The sequence below is a fragment of the Diospyros lotus genome, chromosome 3 (genome assembly GCF_014633365.1).
Source record: "Diospyros lotus cultivar Yz01 chromosome 3, ASM1463336v1, whole genome shotgun sequence".
NCBI lineage: Eukaryota > Viridiplantae > Streptophyta > Magnoliopsida > Ericales > Ebenaceae > Diospyros > Diospyros lotus.
In genome coordinates this window covers 41,277,054-41,303,577 of record NC_068340.1, presented here as the reverse complement: position 1 = coordinate 41,303,577, position 26,524 = coordinate 41,277,054, and the positions used below count along the sequence as shown (strand labels likewise).

The window sequence follows — 26,524 nt, the reverse complement described above, 5'->3', positions numbered from 1 at the left end:
TCCAATTTATCCTTCTAGATTCGATTAAACTTAGGGTGGATGCCCTAAACCTCCAAGAAAATGCAAACCCCTCAGAACCTCAATTTACCTCCATACCTCATCAAATAACACGTCTCTCGACCAAATATGTACAGACAATTTAACTGTTACACACGAGCTACCGCATTATCCAACCTTCAGTTTCTCATCTCAGTACACCCTATACACATCTCGGTACCTACGGATCTACCATTTACCATCAGACTCCTATAGCACATTTTCCACCATGTGGGACCTTCCCGTACCACCCCTAGCAAAATCCAATCATGGACCTCCATCTCACATTTTACGATGACCTCATCTCTCATGAAATTGACGCAAGACTTAATAGAGCGTTGACAACACCTAGCGAGACCAAGGGAACTCCAGACCTCTATCTCTGTCACCGGTCCTGACCAATCCATAGATATTACGAAAACGTCGGTCAACCCAAATGACATGTCCACGAACTCAAAACGGTCGTACGAGTACAACAAACAAACGTTAGAAAACACCCCAGGGTTACCTCGACAAATCATTGCTCGGGACGAAGGACATTTATTCCTCAAGGCTACCCGGCTCAATTGCAGGGTCAATCCCTTGTAAAAACAACCTCTTACCCAAACACTTAGGGCAGGCACAAGTCCTAAATAAATCTCATTTATACCACCTCACGGTCCCATCCTAACGTGCACTCATCACCCTTACACGAATATAAATTAGGACACCATCTTTCCCACGAATTAGCAACTCAACGTGACGCAACCAGACTCTATTCGATTCATCTAGACCTCTCTAACTCTACCCAACAACTTTGGTGTACAGGAACTCGTCCCCGAAAACTGACTCAAACCACGCTCTGATACCAACATTGTAAGCACCCCCGCCCGGATATCCCAAGCACCCGGACTACCCGAACGGGAGCGCCTACGGGAGGAGAAAAGAATGAGACACCAGACAAAAACCACCCCGGCATGCATACTCAAAGATGAGAGCAACGGAAGCGAAGAAAAACACATGCATGCACTACGGGTACCCCGCTAACACAGCGGTCACAAGATAATAAACAAACACAAACTCCTGTGCCGAAATACACAAGACTCGAGAAAACACCTGGCACAGTAGAAAATAATAGAGTAGACCCTACACAATCATCAGAGTTGACAGGGATTGACGAGACTGCCTGTACACCACACCGACTCTGCCGTTAAAGCTGACTCCCTTGCTATGGCCCACGCCGCCACTACCTGGAATGATGGAAAGCAAGGTGAGTCGAGAGACTCAGCAAGCATAAGGAAAAGAAAGGTTGTAGGCTGAGTATAACCAAAAAACTCTTCCCAAAATAAACCCCCAGGTACACACAAGCCATGAGACGCTACAACACAACAGCTCAATAGCATAACAAAATAAAAGCACATACCGGTCCTTGGGGCCCACATAAGACACTTGGCACCCAAGTCCCATACCAACCTGCCGCTGCCCTGAAAGGCAACAAATGTCTCCACAAACCTGCGCGCGCTGTCCCAGGCCGGTACTCCCGTCACCTGTATCCGTCGGTACTCCCGACAACCGAGCCATAGGCTCCCTCGGAACGGTACTCCCGTCCGAGAACTAAATACTACTAGTATCCATGCAATGCACATAAAAATGCAATGGCGTAGTGAGCATCAACGTGATACAAGGCGCCCATACATCCAGGCATCAGGCCATGCTCCGCCCACATAGTAAACCACACGCCATGCATATGCTCGCGGTGGATGCAACCTAACCAAACTAGAATGTCCGTGTCCAAGCATTCTCAATAAATGGATATCCCAATATGCATCCCGTACCCATGTGCATATCAAATCATGAACAGTAATACAATGTATCTAATCACGCAGTAAATCACATACCGGTAGAGCTAGTCAGCAGTGCCCGGCACCGGTCAACGGCCAGTGACTAGGGGTGTCCACCCGACGGTCCACATCAAGGCCGTACAATAGTCTACCCCAGCGTCACCAACAACCGACCCCTGCCCTACTGCTCGATAGCTCTAACCGAACCATAAATAAATCTGAGAAAAACTGTAAGTAAACCCAATAAAATCGTAAATAAACCCTCACGTCTAGGAACCTAGTCCCCAAACTGGTTCAGCATCATTCCCGAAAGGAGTGGGGGCGGTACAAACCCCCGTAGGCTCACAACGGATAAAATTATAGAAGCCTCGAATTTAATTAGAACAAATGAATAATAATTTAACAAATAAGGCTAGAAGCCGAATTAAAGTAAGGGAGGTGATAAAATACAGGAAATTACGGGGTCTTCCACGGGAATTAAAGATCAGGAAGAGAGGGTTAAGAACTTGCCTTTACACGGCCGCTCCTTGCTTTTCTTGCGCACCCGCTGCGAAGTAAAACGTTTGCTGGCAATAAATAAAATCGCAGCTTTAATTAAATAAATCTACCGTGTAATATAATTAATTTAGCCGTCTAAAATCCCACGTAAGCGCACCACAATTAATATCTCAACGAGTCTCATATTTATTTTAAATTAAATCACGCTAATAAAATCCTCGAAGCCAGCTTAATAAATTAAATTTAATTCAACGACTCAAAATTCCATAATTAATAAACGAGTCGAAACAGACGAAGGGAGGGTATAAAATATGAGAAATCACAGGGTTTCTCACGGGAATTAAAGAATACGAGGAAAGGGATTGGAACTTGCCTGAAATCGGCTGATTCCTGTCTCTTTCGAGCTCCCGATGCAAATTAAATCATTTTCTAGCAAATAACACAATCGGGACCCAAATTAATTAATTTTAATCGCGAAAAATTTATAATTAAAATATAACATGCTTCTATTAATTTTTACCCACGTACCTGATCACTTCCCATGCCGAAAAATCCCAAAATCCTATTATTTTTCCTCATTTTCCTTTTCTTCCATTTCTTCTTTTCTTTTCCTCTTCTTCTTCTTCTTCTTCTTTCTCCCGCGCACTGCTCCTGCGCGCCTTCTTCTTCTTCTCTCTCTCCTTCTTCTTCTTCTTCTCTTTCTTCTTCCTTCCTTCTTTCTTCCTCTTCCCTGCGCCTTCTTCCTCGCCTGCACCAGCGGCCACCGTCGCTGCTGGTTGCTTGCTCGGCTGCCATGGCCGAGCTCTCGGCCAGCTCCCATGGCAGCCACCCCCCCTTTCTCCCTCTCTTTCTCTCTCTCACTGCTAAACTCTCTCCCTCACCCGATCTCATTCTCTCACTCTCTGCTCACTCTCTGCCCCTCCCCCTGTCTCTTCTCTGCTCACTTTGAAAAATATGGCCACTGGCCATCCCACAGCTTCCACGCACCTGCACACAACCACACAAAATTATATCATATTAATTATTTAATTAAACTTAATTTACACTTTTATTAATGTTGGGATATTACAATTTTATATTAACATGGTATTTATAAAATATAATTCAAAATTATACTTATTTTATAGATCTTAATAAAATATTTTCATCAATATATATTTTTTTATAATAATTTAATTTATATTTTTAATTATTAATTAAAATATACAAATATAATAAATTTGGTGATTGAAGTTTATACCCAACACTAATTGGAGCTGGGGACCAATTTGGTACTACATTGTAGATGCTCTTAGCACAAGCTTGAGGATGACCAAACATGTGACAGTTAGGCATCAATCTCTATCAAATTAACAGAATAGCCTTTTATTAACAGAATAGCCTTTTATTAACAGAATTTCTATGATTAAACATGTCACAATTAGGCATCAATTTCTATCAAATTAGAAGGTTTTAGCATGGGAATTCAACGAGTTTCTCAATCAATACACAATTTTTAGTCGAAACCATCCCCCCCCCCAGAGTCTAGCACGCCCTCAACGTGAGTGGATGGACAAGTGAATCGTAAGCCGAAACTCCAGGTCTAACCTCTCGAATAGATGCAGATTATCGACAATCGCATGGAGGCAGATTCGATCCCACGATCTTGAAATAACCTAAACTCCTGAACGTGTACGGTGGACCATCTACGCTATCCCAAGAGGTTTAAAAGAGACACTTTATCTAAACGATATTTTTTATGATACAAAAGTTCATTTTATAATACAAAGTTTTGATGTACAATAAGAATGGTAAGCTATATAAAAAATTTCCATGTCCTAGATGTACTCTTTGTATTGTGCGAAATACCTTTTGATGTTGCTGGAGAAAACACTGAGTACACTAAGCGTCAAATTCTTATAAAAGCGAAGTCTTCATCCTTTAGAATATCCTCCAACAATAAAATTAGCACTTCGAAAATGGAAATGAGTTAAAGTGAACACTAGAGTATTTATCTAGATTTGAAACTTTATTATTTATATAGATCAAACTTTTAGTATGTAAGTGAGATCTTCAATAATATTGTTCTTGAGATTTGTAGTTGTGAGGCAAAGTGTCTTGGGCACGACTAGCAAATGGAGGAACGTGACATGTGACACTCTAATAAACGAGATACATTTCACGTAGTAATTGATTTTCTTAAAAGGGATATTAGGGATAGATTCATAAATAAGAATAATGAATTATATAAAATCTTTTTATGTTGTAAATACATCATTTATATCGTATAAAATATCTTTTATATTACATAAAAATTATTAAAATGTCAATACCTTAAGCGATAGACTCAATTATGATTTATAATTACCCTCGCGACTTCATGATCGAAAAGAAAAGAAATGGATTGCATTTATTTTATAGAAGTTCATATTAAAACCAATAATCGTATTTTAACAAAAATATTAATGGTCAATATTTTTACATTATCGACTCTGTAGCTAACAACATAACAATTAATATAAAATTTATCAAATCAAATATCATAAAATCTAGCAAAATAAAGATGAAATAATGTAACGGACTCTCTAATTTAGGTTACACAGAAACAGAAACGAAAAACGAATGTGATACGAAACAAAAACGGGAAAACGATATTTTTAAAAGAAGTAAAAAATAAAAATACGTAAATAAAAATATATAAATTTTTTTTAATATAAAAAAATAGCTATTCAATATAAAAATAGACCTAGTTAGTGACAAAATTTTTTTTGTCTCTAATCTTTTTGTGGACGAAAATGTATTTCTAAATTAGAAATGTATTTTTATTATTTTTATAATATTCTAAAATAATTTTAAAATGTTTTTTAAAATTATAATTTTTTAAAATATTTCACAATATTTAAATATAAAAAATATTTTAAATATGCTGAAACAGCGCGCCTAGATGTTTTCATGTATCACAGTCTCTAATTGAAAGAAAGAAATCTTAAAACAATGATTGAGAATAATTGGGGGTGGGGGTGGGGTGGCCTGTTGTTCACAGCGAAGCGTGGAAGATAATTAAGAGACCGACCAGCAAACAAGCAGCTTTTTGGTAACGATTCCATAACGCACCTAATTAAGCCATATAATAATTAGTGGTGTGCACATGGTTGATTATTGATTAAAATCAATTAATTAATTAATTAATTAAATTAAAGAGTAAAATTAAACTGAATTGATTGATTAATCAAAAAAAACTGAATTAATCAATAATTGAAAAAATAAAACTTAAATCGTATAAATCCAACCAAACTGATTAAACTAAAGAAATACAAAAAAAAAAATTAAAATTAGTTCAATTCTTATAACTAAAAAATCAAATCAAAAATTGAAAACCAAACTTTTGAAAAAAATTAACCAAATCAAACCGATGCAAGAAAAAAATCGAACCGAACCGACAAGTTCGGTCGATTCGATTCGGTTAGTTTGAGTAAATTGAACTTTTGCTCTCTTCTAAATATAATAATTCAAGACACTTGCGCTTGCTATAAAATTATTATAAATTTGTGTTAAGTTATTATAAAATTATGTTAATGTAGGGGATGTTTGTCAGACTTATTTGTAAATATAATATATTTTTGTTGTAGCCTATCTTTTGGGAGGGGAGTGAATTCTCTTGCTATGTTACACGGAAATTCCGTGAAAATGGACGTTTTTCAAAAAAATAAGCATAAATAGAATTCAAAACGAGAATAAAAAATATTTCTGAAACGAGGAAATGACACCTATAAGGTGTTTTCATGCAACATAGTCCTCTTAGAAGAGGTATAAGTTCTTTCGAAGAATATCATGAGGAAGTCTTCCCAAGAAAAAATAACGGGTAATTCTCTTGAAGAGAAATCCTACGTAATAAAATATATCTAGTTGAGCCACTCTCCTAAGAAATTAGGATGGAGATCCTCTCCTAAATAAGCTCATTTTTTTTCTGCTTGTCCCTGTCATGATTGAATCTCTCTAGCATTATAAATTTTAATTATTATTTTTTGAACAACAACATTTTTTTTTTTTAATAATGTCTTTATCTTAACTCAAATAATTGATAGAATAGCATATGTAACATTTTATCACCGCAATCTCAAATAAGTAAAAGATACGTAATTCAATGCTTGAACAATTTTCATACGTTTTGAAGTAAGAAAAAATATAGAGTATACATTTTTAAGTTTTGACCTTTTAGCCAAAATATCTCTTTAAAACTTTAAATTTGAAATAATCAATCTCTAAGTTATTCAAAATTAGTTAACAACGCTCTTTAAAGGGCTAATTTTCAGCGAGTTGTCATTGTCGTACTTAAATTATTTTCCAACTCTAGTAACATCATAAGCTTGTGTACTTAAAATATCTTTTTTTTACCCAAATTATTGAAAAAAATATAGAGTATACATTCTTAAATTTTGACCTTTTAGCCAAAATTAGGGGTGTGCATTCGGTTATAACCGAACTGAACCGCCTAAAAATTATGAACTGAACCAAATGCAATAACCGAAACCGAACCGACCGACCGACCCCAATATACCGAACTAACCGAAATCGATCTAACCGAAACTTAAACCTTACTAACCGAACCGAAACAGAAAACTGAACTGGAGACAAACTAACCAAGAGACCGGCTTTGCTATTGCTGCTGGCCACCTAGCCGGTCGGCGATTCCAATGATCGGAACCGATCATCGGATTCCCCCAATCACGGTGACCCACTTACCCAAAAATTAAAAACATCTAATGGTGGGATTTTAGTAGATCTAGGTTTCAAAATTTCAATATAAAAGAGAAATAGAGTACAAACTTACCGCAAAACCATCAGCATAGTCTTCGTCTTCGGCGAGGAATGGTAGAGGGAGAGAGAACAAATGAAGAGATGAAATCAAATAGCCTTCGGCCAGTGCCTAATCTACGAAGCATCGAAGAGCCTTCGTCTTCGTATTCGCCATCGCCAGATCTGTGAACTCAAACTTGAATCGAAGAGAAGATGAAATGGCGAGACGCGAGAGAGAGATAGAGAGAGAGAAGAACGAAGAACAAAGAAGATGAAATGTCGTGCCCGCGTGACTCGTGAGGGGGAGGGGCAATTCAGTAAGCGCGGGGAGGGTTGTGGCCGGTTCGGTTCGATTTTTTAAGTATTTTTATCAAAATAACTGAACCGAACCGACCAAACTTTTCAATTCGATTCGATTAGTTTGGTTTAACCGAACTTTTGCTCACCTCTAACCAAAATGTCTCTTCAAAACTTTAAATTTGAAATAATCAATCTCTAAATTATTCAAAATTAGTTACAACGCTCTTTAGAGGGCTAATTTTCAGGGAATTGTCATTGTCGTACTTAAATTATTTTCCAAAACTCTAATAACACCATAAGCTTGTGTACTTAAAATATCTTTTTTTTACCCAAATTATTGATAAAATGGCCCAATATTTTATTAATGCATTCTAAAATAAGTAAAAAATATATAACTGAAATGCTTAAGAAAAGAGTGCATAAGGTATACATTCCTTACATTGCGTTATTTTTTATTTTCAATTTTTAATTTTGAATTTTGAATTTATTTTTAATTTTTTATTTTGGTAGTTAGTTTTTAGAAAATTAAAAATACGTTCTTTTTGTCATTTTGAAAAATTATTTTTCAAAACAGAAAATTAGAAAACGCGTTCTTTTGGAAATTTTGAAAATATTTTTTTAATGATATTTTATTTAATAAATTTGATTATTAAGTAAATTATAAATATTTAATATTAATATATTATTAAAAAAATATATACATTTTAAAGTTAATGAATTTTATAATATTTTTTCCCATTACAATAATAAAATATGAATAAATAAATATGTTTTGAATTTGTTTTGGATGAAAACATTCAAAATAACTTTTTGTTGTTTTTAGTTTTCTTTATAATTTTTTTTTTTTTATAAAAATATATTTTTAAAAACAATAAAGAGAATGCATTTTCATTATTTTAGAAAATTAAAAATTAAAAATGACTTGAAAACATAATGCAATCTTATATTTTGACCTTTTAGTTTGAACATTCTTAAAACTTTAAGGCTGCGTTATTTTACTTTTCAATTTTCAGTTTTGAGTTTTAAATTCATTTTCAGTTTTCTGTTTTAGTAATCTATTTTTAGAAAATTGAAAATGCGTTCTCTTTGTCATTTTAAAAAATTATTTATCAAAACAGAAAATTAGAAAACGCGTTCTCTTTAAAATTTTGAAAATAATTTTTTAATGATATTTTATTCAATAAATTTGATTATTTAATAAATTAGAAATATTAATGTTAATATATTATTAAAAAAATATACATTTTAAAGTTAATAAATTTTGTAATATTTTTTTTCATTACAATAATAAAATATGAATAAATAAATAAATTTTGAATTTAGAGTTTATTTTGAATGAAAACACACAAAACAACTTTTTAGTTGTTTTGAGTTTTCTTTATAATTTTTTTTTTTGTTTTCAAAAATACATTTTTAAAAACAGCAAAAAGAACGCGTTTTTATTATTTTAAAAAATTAAAAACTAAAAATGATTTAAAAACAACAAAAAGAACGCAGCCTAAATTTCACACAATCAATTCCTAATATTAGACCGGGAGGTGCTATGGTACACACCAAGAATGGGGGTGAATTGGATATTTTAAAAACTTGATAGAAAATCTTGAAATATTTTTCTAAACAAATAAGAATATATTGAAAGATTGATAGAAACTTGAAAGCCTTTTGATAGAAATGCTAGCAATGATAAACAAACTAAATAATACAAGCACAAGAGAAGAACACAAAGAATTTATAGTGATTTGGTTTAACCCAAACCTAATCCACTACCTTACCTCCTCACTAAGAATTTTTCAAACCATCCACTAAAACCCCATACCCAAGTAAGTCCTCTAGTCCGAGACTAGGAATTACAACCTCCCACTCAAATGGGCCCTCTAACTACACAAGCTAGGAAATATAAGAAATATAGAATTGGAGAGAATCTAAGAGATGAGTCTCTTAGTTACAATATCTCTCAAAAATGATACAAGACTTAAATGAATGTATACAAATTAAGATCATAGCCTTGAAAAGAGAAAATAGAAGCACAGTGAATGTAAATAGAAACAAGTATAAAATGTAAGTTCAATTCAATTCGTTCCCGTCCATTAGCCTTCTCTTGATCATCCATGACTTGTATATATAGGCATCCATAAAGATTGAAGAGGAAACTAGCCGTTTGTGATTGTTGGGATTTGAAAAATTAACCATTAGAAGCTTTCTAAGAAAAGAGATAATTGACAGAAGAAAATACATAGTCGACAGATTCATAAATAAAACTAAGCATAGTCGACTATATTTCCAAGTAAAACAAAAGCATAGTCGACAGACAAGAAAGCAAATTGACTATCTTCTCATACATATTACCCATAATCAACAAACACAATCACATAGTCGACAGATACAAAAATATGAAGAAAATTTTGAAAATCATGTACAAATATAGTCGACAGAAGAAAAGTCATAGTCGACTATCCTTATATGATAGTCGACAGATTGAAAAATAGTCGAGTCTTATATAGTCGATAGATTAAACCAGCATAATCGACTATCCTTATAACATAGTTGACTATATTTAGGTATAGTCGACAGCACTAAACAACATAGTCGACTATCCATTTGAAAAATCTGAAAACTTAACAGATAACATGTAGAAGCACACTTGATTGATACAAAACATCACCACATATTTACATTTCTTTAGTTTAAGTAAATATCCTCATTTTGTTTAATTTATATTTTACCTTCCATTTACTTTAATACATAAATGTAAATAAGAAAGTATCCCCCATTTGAATTCAATAAAAATATCTAAAAAATCAAAATCTATAAGAATAAGAAAGTAGAATTTGAGTTTTAGAACAAACTTAGAATTTTGCGATTTTACCACCTCCAAGATATACACTTTCTATTTTTTGAAAAATTCGTTAAAAATCATTTTATCACTAATGAATATTAGCTATTGAATTACCCGAAGTTAGTTTTTTAAAAAGAAAACATTTTCATATATGTCTCCTTATAAAGTGCTAACCTTCCAAACTTAGAAAAATATAACTTTAAAATCTCGATACTTGAAATTCATTTAATTTTCATTCTCACAAAGTAATACTTGATATTGAAATTGATTTATATTGAAAACCACAACCTTGATTCATGACTTAGGAATTAAGTAAAATATTATTTTTCATCATCAAAACTAAGTATACAAAAGTAAAACAACACCTAAATGATTCAAAACTAGTCATGACACCTCCTAAAGGGTCAAATTTTAGGGACGAATTAAAAAAAAAAATTAAAGACTAATTGGGCAAATTTAAAAATTCAGGAGGTGTCATTCGATCAATTTACCCAAAAATATATTATACATCGTTCCATGGAATTAAAAGGAGAAATACTCACAGAGCTGCTCTTGAATCATGATGGCCTGACCAAGAGCAATATTTGCTTGTACATATCCCTAATCAAACAAAAGATGGTTGCAGTATATAAGCACCAGGGAGAGGTAGCATTGCATCCATTTGAGACCTACATTTACACTGCTTCAGCTTGAATTGTCCAACTCAAAGGAACTGTATCCCAGAGATCAAGCATCATCATCAGTTTCACTGTAATCTACAAAAACCACAGAAGAGAGAGTTGAAAGCCATGCCTGCAACCCACTCAGAGCATTCTTCTTCCTTGTTAGTTCTAAGTTGCCAACAGCCTGATGTGGAACTCCACATTTCATTAGAACAACTCCAAGTGATTTGAATGTTGAATTGTCGGGCTGAACAGATGAGTTTATCATCTCTTTGAAAGCTTCGACTGCCTCCTTGAACCTCCCATCTGATGCATACAGCTCAAGAACATGATTGTAACTCAACAAATCGGACACTAGGTTCAGTTCCCTCATCTGTTTTGCAATCTGAATCGCTTCCCCGGACCTCCCAAGTCTCTTGTACATGCATAGCATCATAGCATACGAAAACTCATTCGCGTCTCCTTTTTTCCTGAGGGTCTCAAAGATATATTCTGATTGTTTGGCCATAGATTGCTTGCTGTAAAGATCGATCATACAATTTGAAGAATATACATTAGGACCCGTCTCAAATGATTCGAGCATTCTATATGTCTCCTCTGCTGCTTTCAAGTATCCAACTTTGGTATAGAGCTTAATCAAGGAGTTGCATATCACAGGATTCATGGGTATTCCTGATTCTCTCATTTTGTCAAAATAACGCAGAGCTTCTGCTACACTTCCAGTCTCGGCAAATGCATTTATCAGTACACCGAAAACAACGACATCAGGTGGCACATCAAATCCAACCATTTCTCTATATACTCCCTCTGCCATTTCCAAATTACCTAACTTCACAAAGCTTGAGATGACTGCACAGTACGGGATGCAATCAGTAACCAATTCTGCCTTCTGCATTTCCCTCACATAGAACACTGCTAACTGTGGCAGATCGGCATTGGCTAGCATTTGGATGAGAGAATTATAACTGCATTTATCTGGAAGTACATCATATTTGTCCATGCTATCAAATAACTGACACGCCCTGTCATATTTCTTGTTGAGCCCATAAGCTTTAATCATCACGTTGAATTCGAGGACACTAGGTTTTCTACCCTCTAGGCAACTCATGAAAGCTCTCTCAGCTTCGGAAACATGCCCACGCTCCCCAAATGCATCAATGTTGGCAGCGTAGCACTCGGAGCTCATATTATTCCCTTCTAGGTGAAACCTCTTGAACCATAACCACGCTTTATCTAGCATGTCAGCCTCTATATACATTCTAGTCAAGGCTGATTGGGTGAATTCATCAACCTGAAGACCTCTTTCATCCATCTCCAAAATGAGGCTTTCGGCTTCACTAACCATGCGCCTTATTGAGAAAGCATACAAGAGGGTGCGGAAACTCACAAGATCTGGTTCAATAGAGACCTCCTTCATCTTTGCGAAATATTCTGCAGCCATCTTAATATCATCATGCTTAGCATGGAGAGAAATAAGAATATTATACGTTCTAGTATCAGGTGGGCAATGGAGCTCTTCCATTTTCTTCATTAGCTTGGTCACTTCATCAAGCTGCCCATTGTTACCGCAAACGTGCATCATTGTATTGAAAGTCACTGTGTTTGGCACAATCCCGTCCCTTAGCATCTGAGCAAATGTTTGAGATGCTTCTTTAAGCTGCCCAGCCTTGCCAAACGTATCTATCAAGGTATTATACGTGTATGAGCTTAAACAAAAAGGTCCTTGAGAATTCCCATTGATGGTAGCGGGCACAGTTGCCTTGTTATTTCTGCCCTCAATGAGAGAAGGCCTACCCGAATGCCACTTCTTGAAAAACTGCTCGGCCTTTTCAAATTGCCCGGCCTTCTTGTACATTTGAACCACAATCCCCATGGTCACCTCATCGGGTTCCATCCCTTGTTTGTTCATCAATTCCAACCACCGAAGCGCTTGGTCCCCAAGCCCACCTTTGCTATAAACATCAATTAGTGTACCATAAGTCGAATTTATGGGCAGAATCCCTCTTCTCCCCATCTCATCCCACAGACTCTCAACTAAGCTCCATCTCTGCGCCTTGCCGAGAATCCTAAGCATTATGTTATAATGAATCACATTCAACTCGTAACAACCTTTTCTCTTGAACCACTCAAATATCTCCAACGCCCGTTCCCAACTCAATTGTTCCTTCAAAATGATAGTCCTCTCCTTGTTACTAAGACTCTCTTCCCACGGCCTCAACGCCTCGTCCAAATCCGCAACCCTCTCCAGCGCCTCCAAGATTGCTGGAATGCACCCTCCGTAACGTAGCCATTTCGTCGAACACCTGGCTTGCGTCTTCTCCACCACGCCGATCCCACTCCTTGGCGTCAATTTAACCCCAAGACCCCTCTTATTGCCAATTATACCATCTGATCTCTCCACAAAATCATTAGGGTTTGAGCTAGATTCCTGAAATGGACGAGTCCTCTGCTTATATACCCTCTTGAATTTCTTCACGTCGCCACTGGGACTGTCGAGAACTTGGCGCCCTCGGCGGTGCTTGATGGGTTCGACTCTTCTGTCCGCCGGAGAAACGGAAACTCCGGCGCTTGATGAGGCCTTGACGGAATTCAGAATCTGGAAGCAGTTGGTATCGATATGCTGGAGATTCACCAACATCTTTCCTCACGATTCAATACGACGCGGCTTTCTTCCAAGTGGACCGCTTTTAGATTCTATCGAGAAGAACAGAAGTGACACGTCATATGATCCCAACGTTAAACTAAAGACTTAAATGCATATTTTAGTCATTAGACTAATCAAAAAAATAGCTTTAAGGATATCAAGTAAATTATGCTTACTATTTATTTTTGGATAAAATAATTTTATACACTTTTAATTTCTAGTTTAACTGATGTTAACTGAAACGTTAACTTTGCCTCGTCACGCTGCCACGTCACTAACACGTCACTCTTCAGCACTGCCACGTCACCACAGCTTAATGCATTTTTTAGTCCCTAAACTAATACAAAAATGGTTTTGAAGACATCAACTAAATTGTGTTCACTATTTATTTTTAGACAAAATAATTTTATACACTTTTAGTCATTGGTTTAACCGATATTAATTGAGATGTTAACTTTACCTCATTATGCAATCACGTCACTCATAATATCCATGTCTATTGTCCATATTTTTATAAAAAAAAAAAAAACAACAACTTCTACACACACCTAGCCATGGTTGCCGGCAGCCATAGGAAGCCATTTTCCCCTCATCTCCCTCTCTCCTTGTTCTAGACCGCTCTTGCCTCTGTACCCATTGTCGATTCAGCCATTGTTGGTCGCCTTGGAACGATTGGGGGTCGAAGACCCTAAACCCAGCAGTCAAGGAAAGATTGAGGGTTGGGGACCAAGGTTTTGGGGTTCCCCGACCCCCAACAATTGACGGCCATGGCGGCCAGTCGCAAGACCCCTAGGTTCCTGGTCCTAGCCACAGCTGGGTCAAGGAACCCAGCCTTCCCATGGCCGTGGTTAGGGAGCCCAACTATGGACACGTTTTTTTTTTTTTTTATATAAAAATATAGACAATAGACGTGGATATTATGAGTGATGTGACAACGTGACAAGATAAAGTTAACATCTCAGTTAAGTCAAGGACTAAAAGTGTATAAAATTATATTGTCCAGAAATGAATAGTGTGTACAATTTAGTTGATATCTTTAAAGTTATTTTTTTTTATTAGTCCAGTGACTAAAAAATATATTAAGTCGTGATGACGTGATAATGACGTGACAGCATGACGAGGCAAAGTTAAAGTCTCAGTTAACGTTGGTTAAATCAGGGACTAAAAGTGTATAAAATTATTTTGTTCAGGAATGAATAGTGGGTACAATTTAGTTGATATCCTTAAAACCACTTTTTTAATTAGTCCAGGAACTAAAAAATGTATTAAGCCTTAAACTAAACGAAACTAAAATAACGTCTAATCTTAGCTGCCATTTCACCATATTTTAAATATTAGCTATTTATGGTACATTATTAATATTAAGGGTAATGGTGAAATATTAATAGATACATTTTATAATATATATTTATTGTATTTATTTTTAATATTTATATAATTTTACTGGTTGATTAAATAGTTCTAAAAACAATGCATTTATCATTAGTTAATAAAATTGTTTAAATGTTAAAAAAGCTAAACTCATATTTTCCCTCTTAAACTTTACATAAAAAATCTATCACCCCTCAACTTCAAATCTAACCTATTAAATACTTAATGTTTATAATTTACACATATTGACTCCTAATTATGTAGTCATCATGAGTCTGTAATAAATGTGCTACTAAACATGTGAAAACAAAATAACAAAATACTATGCCTAGCAGTCGCTTAATTACAAACTCACTAATAGATAGATTATGGATTGCCAATTGGAGCAAAGAGGATGGGGAAGGGTAGGTCAGTCGTGAATTGCCAGTCAAAGCAAAATAAAAGGGGAAAGGTATGTCAATAATGACTCACAGGTTACTAGTCGAAGCAAAGAGGATAAGGAATAGTTGGTCGGTCGTGACTTACAAGTCAAAGCAAAGTGAAAAGGGAAATGTGGGTTGATCTTGAGTTGCCAATCAAAGAATGTGAAGGATGGGTTGGTCATGATTCACGAGTTGCTAGTTATACCAAAGGGGAAGGGTTGGGATTGGTTGAGACGACAACAACTGACAGGAGACTCGATTTTTCCATTCGTGTCAATGGGAAATTGAGAGATAGGAGCAAAGACAATGGCCAAAAACAAAGGGGAAGGCAAAAGAAATGATCGACTTGGTTGGTTCTTCTTCTGTTCTTCTTTTTAGCTCACCTTGTATATAATTTACACATTATTTTAAGCCACATTAGGTAGTCAATAGGTATAAATTCATGGGCATATCTAGCCCATAGGCAAGGGAGGTCCCCCCCCAATTTTTTTAAAAAATAGACTTTTTAGCATGAAAACATAATAAAGTTTTTCCAAGCCCCACCTCAGCCCAACCCCAACCCCAACCCCAAATTTATTGCCTCCTCTGCTGATCTTTTTCTTTTAAACAATCTAATCTAACATTTTGGCCTTATTTTTAAGAAAGCCCAAGGAAAACCAAGCCTATGTGATAATAGCAAATCACCGGTCTGAAAAAAAAAAAAATGAAACCCCCCAATTAAAAAATCCTAGCTTCATTCTTGTATAAATTATAAAAATTAAGTATTTAATAAGTCAGATTTAAAGTTTAGGAAATAATAGACTTTTCATGTAAAGTTTATGAAAAAAAATATGAGTTTGACCAATGTTAAAAATAAGATACAATAATTGCATCTTGTCTAAAAATAACATGTATTTATTAAATTATAACAATGGTTAGCATTACCCTATTGTCGGAAACAATTGTTAAGGTGCATTTAATGCACTTTGCTTTGGAATAAAGGTAAAATATTTCAAAATACGATATATTTATTATCAACTATCTTAAAAACAAAGTGTATTAAATATATCTTTACAAATACTCTTAATGTATCTTATTTATATTTATCATTAATCATTCAATGAAAGAATTGAGGAAAAGTCATTTTTAGGTGCAAATTAGATATACATTCAGTGAAAAAAAAATATTTTTATTTAAAAAAACCAATTAGAATGATAATAGATTAGCATTTTTCACCCTATGCACAAGCTAATAAACCAAAAACATGTCTTTCCAAAGCAAATTTTGAGATTAGAAACTTGTAGTCAAGAACTTAAAAGACAACAACATAATGAATGTAGCTCTTAGCTGTCTTTTGTCAAATATATATTTTTGTTCTTATATTTTTATGTTTGTTTTACGATATTACTTAAATTTTTTGTTATTTTAACTATACATTTGAACTTGATTTTTGAATTAATTTAAACCTTATACTTTTACATTTTTTTACGATAATTTAAATTTTTTATTGTTTCAATTACACCTATAAATCTGTATTTTTGAATCAATTTAACCCATATGATTTTATGTATACAATATATATATATATATAAAGTAAGAAAATAATAAAATACACATCACATTCTCTTCATGTTAAAATACATAATTAAATTAACTTGAAAATATAGATCTCGATATGTAATTGAAATAATAAAAAATTTTAGTTATCACACAAAAAAATATCAAAGTATAAAGATTAAATTAATTTAAAAATATAAATCCATAAATATAATTAAAATAAGAAAAAAAATTAAATAATCATATAAAATAAACGTATAGAGACAAAAATATAAATTCAGTCACCCATTTTTAGTAAAGTCGGATTGAAGACAATTGGGTAAGTTTACACAACGCACACCCGGAGGGTAGTAAATTCTTACTGATAGAAAAAAGGACGGGTGGGGGCATGGACCGGTTCAGTCTCAACATCAAACAAGTCATCCAAACAATACATTTTCACCACAGGGCCCCAAAGAACACAACCAATCTGTTCTAGAAAACCAGAATCTGGTGAACAGCCAGGGGCTTTGGAGAAAACTGAAGATCTCTACAAGAAGGGTACTAAAATAGGTGATTCAAGTACAGTCAAAACACAAAGCATTGATGCAGTGTAGCTGACAAACAGTAACAAAGTTAACCAATTCACAATATACTAAACCATAAGATGCATTGTGTTTTAGTTTGGAACAAAACAAGAGGTTCAAAGTAATCCTCAGTTGGTGAATTGGATAACAAGTCAACTACACGGTTAGTTTTTCACCGTCTAAACTTCCATAGATGTTCGAACGATCATATGTCAAACCTATCACTAGGCCAACATCCTTCCACCACTCAGTTACCATCTTCGCCAGACTTCAAGTAAAGCGCTTCGCCACCATGGCCCCCCGAGCTCCTCCCCTGCCCTTCAGCAGATCCACTGTCTTGCTTGCTTCCATCTGCAGCAATGCCACGGCCAAAATCCAGGTACCCTCCAGCTCCAACTGCTGCAGTGTTTCCAGAACTATTACCTTCGCTCTGAAGCATGTGAAGCCCGATGCTTCCACTGGAACTGATGCCCAGCTGGCCGTGCAAGGCCTGCTGCTGTTGCAGAGCCGAGAACTGCTGTTGGCTGTACAACGTAGGGGTTCGTGCAGCCATAAGGGACTGTGCCGTCATCTGGTGAGCTTGTTGGTGCTGCATGTAGTGAGCTCCCAGCTGTAAACTCCCACTGGGAGGGAACTAGAGGACATTCAGGAAGGATGCATCAGGGGTTATATGGAGAGTGGTATTGAGAATTTCAGTTTAACTAGTCTGCTTTTGAGACTAGTAACATGTAGGAAAAGTTAGTCATAACAAAAGGTTGAATATATTGTTAACTAGCCTGCTTTTGCCTTCATCTGCTTTTGTTCTATGGCACAAAATGTTGGACAGTAAAACACTAACACATGCAAACTTTGAGCATAACGGGGAAGAGGATGCTAAGATGGATGTGTGGTCATGTAAGAAAGGATAAAATTAGTTATGATTTTATTTGTAACAAGGTTGGCGTGACTTTTATTGAAGATAAGATGCGTGAAACAAGATTAAAATGGTTTGGCCATAAGAGAAGATCAATACAGATTCCTATGATGAGAGTGGATGAAATAGAACTAGTACTTGATAAAAGTTATAGATGACAGTGGGAGACTCTTAGGTATTATAACAAGTTGTACAGACTAATAGAAGATATCGCCATGGATAGAAATGGCCAGAAACTAAAATTCTTGTAGCCAACCCTACATAGTGGGATTAAGTCTTTATATTTGTAGTTGAAGATGAAATCTAATAATGTAACAGAGCAGTGAAGGGGAATGCACGAAATATAGAAATAAGAGCAGCAAACCAGTAAGGATTAAGACCACAGGATTATGAGAACTGTAATGTGAGTTTATCACTTTGAGCTATCTGTTTTGACTTAAATTATGTGCCACAGACCAAGCAATAAAACACAAAAGTGTGTTATCCCCTGTCTAACGGCTTACCTGAGAATGCATGGTTGATGGCTGAGGCTGAGAGTCCGCAATGGCAGCTAGGTACATAAGGTTTCGCTGAAGCCTTGCTTGGTTCCTGACATAACCACAGAAAGGATTACAAGCAGAGTATATCAGTTTTAAAGTCAAAATTAAAACCTTGAATGCCAAACATCCCAAATTCGTATTATTAAGAAAAGAAGCAAAAATACTTATCAGACTTGCATGCGGGTTCAATATCAGCACCAGATTTCACGACGTCCTATGAATATGTGATTATGTATTTACATTGAACCACTTGTAATTTGTTCTTTTTTTTGTTTTTTGGGTTACACGCATCTACTCATATAAAAAATAATAAAAAAGTCATTTTCCACATTTCATATAATGGGGAAGAAGTGTGAAAGGATCTTGATATATATTTCTCTTTTTGACATATAATTAGCATATAAAGAAGAGACCTTAATATCCATTTAAAAAGGTTTACTCACTCTGAACAAGGTCACATATTGCTATTAGACCAAGTTTGCCTCAATATGAGAAATGAAACGAGAATATGCAGGGATTAGGTCGCCCTTTGTAGATAATTAAGAATGCTAAACTATGCCTAGCAAACAGACAACAGAACCTTTATCTTCATATCTTCATAAAAAAAATGAAATTTATCAAATTCCATTCCAATTAAGAAGTTATCTTCAGAAATGAATTAGCTATCCAAAGTAATTGACCAGCAGCGATCATTTCACTGAACCAAAGGCAAGTGAAGTAGAAATAATGTAACAGAAGGAGTAAAGAAAGAATAAGGAATTCAGAAAATAAAAAGAAAAGCTAAGTAATGCAAAGTTACTACATATTAAGTTGCTAAAGAGAAGAGATAGGGGACAACAAATAATTCTTACTCTGCACACTCGCTCAGTTTTCCTGAATTCTGGCTCTCAACAATCTTAAGAATCAATGACTTGTTCTCATCAAGATACTGCACAAAGCAAGGAGCACTTAAGTAATCAAAGGTGCTGTTCAGCTTGTCCAAAAAAGTAGAGATAAGTGATTGTATAGAGCTTTTATCTTCCCTACAGATTATTCAATCCTCAACTTAATTTTACACTCTTTCTAATCCAATTAACCGTTTCAACTTTCTGCAAAGACATGACTGTAGCTCTCTGTAATTATCACTTATTAGAATGCAATTGTAGCTTTATGCTATGAATGTTGCTATAGAAATTCAATCGATCGTTGCTCCATTTAGTACAAGAAACGACAGAAATTTTCAGTTCCTCAGTTTGATCAAATGGGTACTACCTTGAATTTCAGAGATGCACAATGGTAAGGACAAACAAATTTCATTTAGTTTTGTAGGAGAGGTAGGCTAACATAAAGTTCCAAGTGAAAACGAAAAACCAGGCATGCCACTATGAGGAACTTTGGACGGAACAACCAAATAAATCAAAGAGATCCAACAGACAAGTGTATCATAGTAAATATTCATAAGCTCAAGTAGGATAATTTTCATAAACTTGGCATGTCTAGATGTTTTTGGATTGATTTTTTAACAAATTTGATGCATCAGGCACGAAATGTTTTAGATAAAACATGTTACACAGCATGTTAGGACTTAAAATTTTCATTTGCATTCGAAGAAGACTTAAAATTTCAGCACAAAGTGAAAACATGGCAACCAGCAACTTCCATAGGATCTGTTGAGGCAAATCTTAACTATTTATTGTACCCCGAAGAATTTTGAAACACGATCAACATTGTTATGTCCAAAGATGCTATTAGATTAAGTTGTGTGTTAAGCTAGAGATGTGACACTAAATCTTGCTACAAAGCATACCAAGCCATGCCTGTGGAAGCAACATTGACGGACAAATAGTAAGGATTTGAAAAATTAAAAACACAACGCTTCATAAATCAACCAAGATTAGAAAACAAGAATCCTAAGCACGCAATTTTCCGATGTTCAGAGACATAAAAAAATAAGAGGACCATATCATATGCACACATATAAGCAATTTTACTAGTACCCATTACACAACCTTCAAAATCTTCCATTTTTTGTTTATTCCCTAAAAACCTTTAATGATAGGAAGATAGATCAACTATGGTTACAGTACAACAAAGCATCAATTTACCCAAAAAAAACCCATCAACAAATTGTTTTATACTAACAAATAATCAGAAAAATAACTGCAAAAAGGGCGCAGTACTGTCACTTTTGTGGCCATCAACTAAAACCCTATATACCATGCTTGTAAGATACATAAATCAACAAGAAGTACAATCCAAAGCAGCAACGCCCACCAAATAAAGCCTATTAACAAAAACATTTTTTTTTTTTTACTAAAAAAATAAAGTAGCGACCAAAGAGAGCAAGAAAGGGGCACAGTTTTATGGTCATCACCTTAAACCCTGGCCTGGCAGCAAGGCAAATCAAGTATCAGATGAAACCAATTAACAAAATATTGAACATCTTCCCACTAATTAACAAATAACCAAGCAATAGCCACAAAGAGAGCAAGGAAATAGCAGAGATAATCTCCTGGAAATCCCTTAAAACCCTTTCTTCAGGACAGCGAGCAGTAGGAAGAAAGACAGCAAACAACAGTGAAAGGGCATAGGAATTAAAGCTAAAGAGGGGGTTTGGAAGAGGAGAGAGACCTGTTGAATATGATCAGTGGTGACGTTGGAGGGATAGTAGGCTGCCATCATGGGCTGCATCAGCATCAGGTGCTGCTGCTGCTGCTGCATTCCTTCCTTTCTTTTATATGCCTCCTCCTCTGCCTCCTCTCTCTCTCTCTAATATTTCTTTCTCAGTCCTCACTGCGCCCAGAAAGCAGCACTGCAAGTGAAACTGTGCAAGCTCTCTCTCTCTCTCTCTCTCTGAATATGAGAGTAGTCTACTAATAAACAGACTACACACTGCTGGAGACAGTCCCAGTTGCAGCAGGCTATCAGTACACTCAGTATATGTGTAAGAGATGACTAAGAGAGATAATAAAAGAATCTCAGAGAGAGAGAGAGAATAAAAGACTCGCAGGGAGGAGAGAGAGAGAGTAACTTTGGAGCTAGAGAGAGAGAAAGAGTAACTTTGGGGCATGTTTGGTAGTTGGGAGTCACCTTTATTATTAGTCCCACAAAACAAAGGACACCTTCCTAAATTGTCATGCTAACATTAGGGCCAAATATATCAAGTTTTTATGAGATTTCATCTAAATATAATAAAATAAAATAAAAAAACTCTTAGGATTTAGAATTTAAAATATTTTAAAATTTAATATTTCAGGGGTATTTAAGGGTTTAGGGTCACATTCCTTATCTTGTATAATTTATTCATCCCCTACCCCTAGAGATATAGGCCACCAGTAGACCCAAATGGTTCCGTGGAATACCAATTATTTTTAAATTATTCTAATCATTTCTACAATTTAAAAGTTTAGGACAATAGTTATCTTGGTGAAATTTATATTTTTGTCTTTATATTTTTTATAATTATTCTAATATTTTATTATTTTGATTACACTTTTAAACTTAATTTTTAGTTAATTTAAGATTTATACTTTGACCCTTTTTTTTATGGCAATTCAAATTTTTTATTATTTCGATTATATCTTTATATTTGTATTTTTTAATTAATTTAATCTATATATTTTTATGTGATAAAAAAAGTAAAGTGAGAAGACAAATCTATATATATATTATAACAAAACAATTGTCAAATTTTTTCCCGCTCATTTCCAGTTACTATATTGATATTTTATTATGTTTTTATAATTTTTTTTACTTACCCAAAATAAAATTTTTATAGGTTATTAATTAAGTCTATATTTGTGAAAAACGTGTAGTTCTTGGAACATGTAAATGATTTTTTTATGGCTGAATAGTATTTAGAGAATGTGTAAACATGTTGGTATATGAAGAGCCAATATCTAATCCATATTATTAATTTTTAAATATTAACATAAAATTTTAATTAAAATAAATTACAGAAAAATGAGACTTTTTTAAATCGGGAGAAATCTTAAGATATCAGGTAATATCGCCGAATACTGACTATCAAGTAATTTTTTATTTTATTTTATTTTATATATAGTTTAATTAATTTAAATTTATTTTTTTATAATTTTAAATGTTATAATTTTACATATAACTTAAATGTTATAATTTTATTTTTTAACTTTATTTTTTTGATTGTTTTTTTTAAAATGTGACCTGTCTTAAATGTGTAAATTAATTGTTATGAGTAATATGTAAGGTCATATATGGATAATGAATTTTAAAATTTTGATTATTATTATTTATATAATTAATTAATTATTTAAATTATCTTTATTTTATATATAGTTTAATTATTTTAAATTTATTTTTTTATAATTTTAAATATTATAATTTTATATATAACTTAAATGTTATAATTTTATTTTCTAACTTTATTTTTGTTTGTTGCTTTCTTAAAAATATGACATGTCTTAAATGTAATAATTGGTTGACAAGAGAAATATGTAAAATCATGTATGTATAATTAATTTTGAAAATTTGATTATTATCATTTATATAATTAATTAATTATTTAAATTATCTTTATTTTATATAGTTTAATTAATTTAAATTTATTTTATTATAATTTTAAATTTTATAATTTTATATATAACTTAAATGTTATAATTTTATTTCTTAATTTATTTTTTTTGTTGCTTTTTAAAAATTTTATCTATGTTAAATATGGTAATTGATTGTCAAGAGAAATATGTAAAGTCATGTATGGATAATCAATTTTAAAAATTTGATTATTATCATTTATATAATTAATTGATTATTTAAATTATTCTTATTTTATATATAGTTTAATTAATTTAAACTTATTTTTTATATTTTTAAATGTTATAATTTTATATATAATTTAAATATTATAATTTTATTTTTTAACTTTATTTTTTTATAACTTTCTTAAAAATTTAACCTATCTTAAATGTGGTAATTGACTGCGAGGAGAAATATGTAAAGTTATGGATAATTAATTTTGAAAATTTGATTATTATCATTTATATAATTAATTGATTATTTAAATTATTCTTATTTTATATATAGTTTAATTAATTTAAATTTAATTTTTATATTTTTAAATGTTATAATTTTATATATAATTTAAATATTATAATTTTATTTTTTAACTTTATTTTTTTTGTTACTTTCTTAAAAATTTGACATGTCTTAAATGTAATAATTGATTATTAGGAGAAATATGTAAAGTTATGGATAATCAATTTTGAAAATTTGATTATTATCATTTATATAATTAATTGATTATTTAAATTGTCTTTATTTTATATATAGTTTAATTAATTTAAATTAATTTTCTTATAATTTTATATATAACTTAAATGTTATAATTTTATTTTTTAATTTTTTTTTTGCTTCCTTAAAAATTTGATTATTATTATTTATATAATTAATTGATTATTTAAATTATCTTTATTTTACATACAATTTAATTAATTTTAATTTATTTTTTATAATTATAAATGTCATAATTTTATTTTTCAACTTAATTAATTATTGTCATTTATTTAATTCTTCTTTTTCCCATTAGTCTACTTTGAAGATGTGCTATATGTTGGACTTGGAGAAATTAAATGCAAATTAAATTTGTGTTTTGAAAAGTATGTTAAGTGAGTAAGATTTGAATTGGGTGGCAAAGCGTGGAAAAAAAGAGAAACTTAATGGTAACATGTGATTTGATAAATTGAAAGAAATAGGAGAATTTGAAGAAAGAAAAATTAATAAAAGAAAGCAAATATATCTCTCTCTTCTTCCTCTCCATTCCCGTTCAACTCTTCCATTTTCTCCTTCTCCTTCCTCGATTCTTCTTCTTAAATTTTTTTTATTCTTTATTTTTATTTAGTAAATTTTAATCGTATTTTTTTTACCTAGTTTGGTCTTCTGGTGTAACATAGCACTACTATTTTGTCAAGTGAGTGATATGAATACAACTAAGAAAAATTAAGGCTTGAGAGTTCGTGTGGTACGCACATATGAGACAAATACACGTGAAAATCCAAAAAAAAAAAAAAACGTCTACCCTTGAATGCATATTTCAGAATAAACAGGTTGGTTATCGTTTATTCTTTTTTTTTTCATGTTATTGTGTAATTTTTGTATTTTTTACACATTGCCTATTGTATTACGTGTTAATTTAGGTTTATTTTTTATATGATTTCGGAATAGAGTTATGTGCTTTTAATTGTTCACCTACCATTGAATGCATATAAGGAAATATTTTAAAATCTGTAATCCTTTTGTTGTATTCTCATGATTGTAACATGATTATTTTATTTATTTTTTATTTTTTTATTGTAATTTTCATTTATTGTAACTACTAAATTATATAATTTTCACTTTAACAATTTTTTTATTTTTACGATATCCATGCATCGAATGGGTGATCCACTAATTATAAATCAAAGGTAAAGTGAGATGATAAAATATGTATCACATTCTGTTCACATCAAAATACAATAGTTAAATTGAATCGAAAATACAAGTTTATAGGTGTAATCGAAATAATAAAAAACTTAGTTTACCACCCAAAAAAAGTTAAATCATAGAGATTAAATCAACTCGAAATTGCAAGTCCATAGGTATAAACGAAATAATAAAAAGTTTGAGTTAGCACACAAAAAAAAAAATTAAAGTATAAAGATTAAAGTGATTTAAAAATATAAGTTTAGACATGTAATCGAAATAATGAAATGCTCTGGCGACCACACGAAAAAACATGAAAGTAGAGGGACAAAAATTTAGTTTTGGCCCTCCAAAGTTTCAATAACTATATATTTTTTTATTTTTAAAATAATTTGATAGTTAATAAAATATTATAAAAATACGATATATTTATATTTACTAAATGTATTTATTGAAACTTAACTAATACAATTCAATTTAATGTACTTAGTTTTCAGTATTTGAATACTTTTATTAATTAATAAAATATTTTAAAATATAATACATTTATTATTAATTAACAAACTTGTTTAGATATTACAAACATGTACATTAAATACACTTTAACAAGGAAAAGCACTCCTTACCAAAACTTAAATGACTATGCTACTTGTACATCGAGGATTACACCTTAGTCTATACACATATTTACAAATGATCAAAATACTTTTCATATCTCATCATTTCGCATCGTTTCACCACTTTGGCTGAGGGGTATTTTTATTATACGCCTTACCGCCTTGTGTCGCCTCACCTCACTGAGAGGCACGAGGAGTGTTTTAATCATTTGTACGCATATGTATAGGCTAAGGTGTAACCCTCGATGTATAAATAGTATTTTTAAAACTTAAATTAATTTAAAATTATTTTTGTTCAAAATTAACTTCAAATGGAATGCACTTGATTTTTGTAAAATAGTCTTAATAAACCAAAAATTATCCACTCTTTTTTATTTTTTCTAATACCTAAATTCAAAAATTCTATATTTACAAATAAATTCGATAAATAACCCTTACAAATTGATAAAATTTATAACAGTTTCACTTAAAATTAACAATAAGTCATAATAAAATTACTATTATTTTTAAATTAATTATTATATATTTTTTATATATTATATTAATTTATAAGTATTATTTATAGATATAATATCTT

General features: G+C 32.6%; 2 protein-coding genes across 2 annotated transcripts; both read right to left on the bottom strand.

The window, feature by feature from the left end:
• Nucleotides 1-10,567: 10,567 nt before the first annotated feature.
• On the bottom strand, nt 10,568-13,645 carry LOC127796280 (pentatricopeptide repeat-containing protein At3g23020). The gene has a single exon (XM_052328347.1). It carries the CDS (start codon nt 13,564-13,566, stop codon nt 10,993-10,995), a length of 2,574 nt encoding a protein of 857 aa, XP_052184307.1. The 5' UTR covers nt 13,567-13,645; the 3' UTR covers nt 10,568-10,992.
• A 3,851-nt stretch (nt 13,646-17,496) lies between these two features.
• LOC127796322 (GRF1-interacting factor 1-like) lies at nt 17,497-21,940 on the bottom strand. Its single transcript, XM_052328407.1, has 4 exons — nt 21,530-21,940; nt 19,771-19,847; nt 18,884-18,968; nt 17,497-18,101 (listed from the first exon to the last, which is right to left on the bottom strand). Exons 1-4 carry the CDS (start codon nt 21,617-21,619, stop codon nt 17,715-17,717), a joined length of 639 nt encoding a protein of 212 aa, XP_052184367.1. The 5' UTR covers nt 21,620-21,940; the 3' UTR covers nt 17,497-17,714.
• Between the last annotated feature and the right edge of the window lie 4,584 nt (nt 21,941-26,524).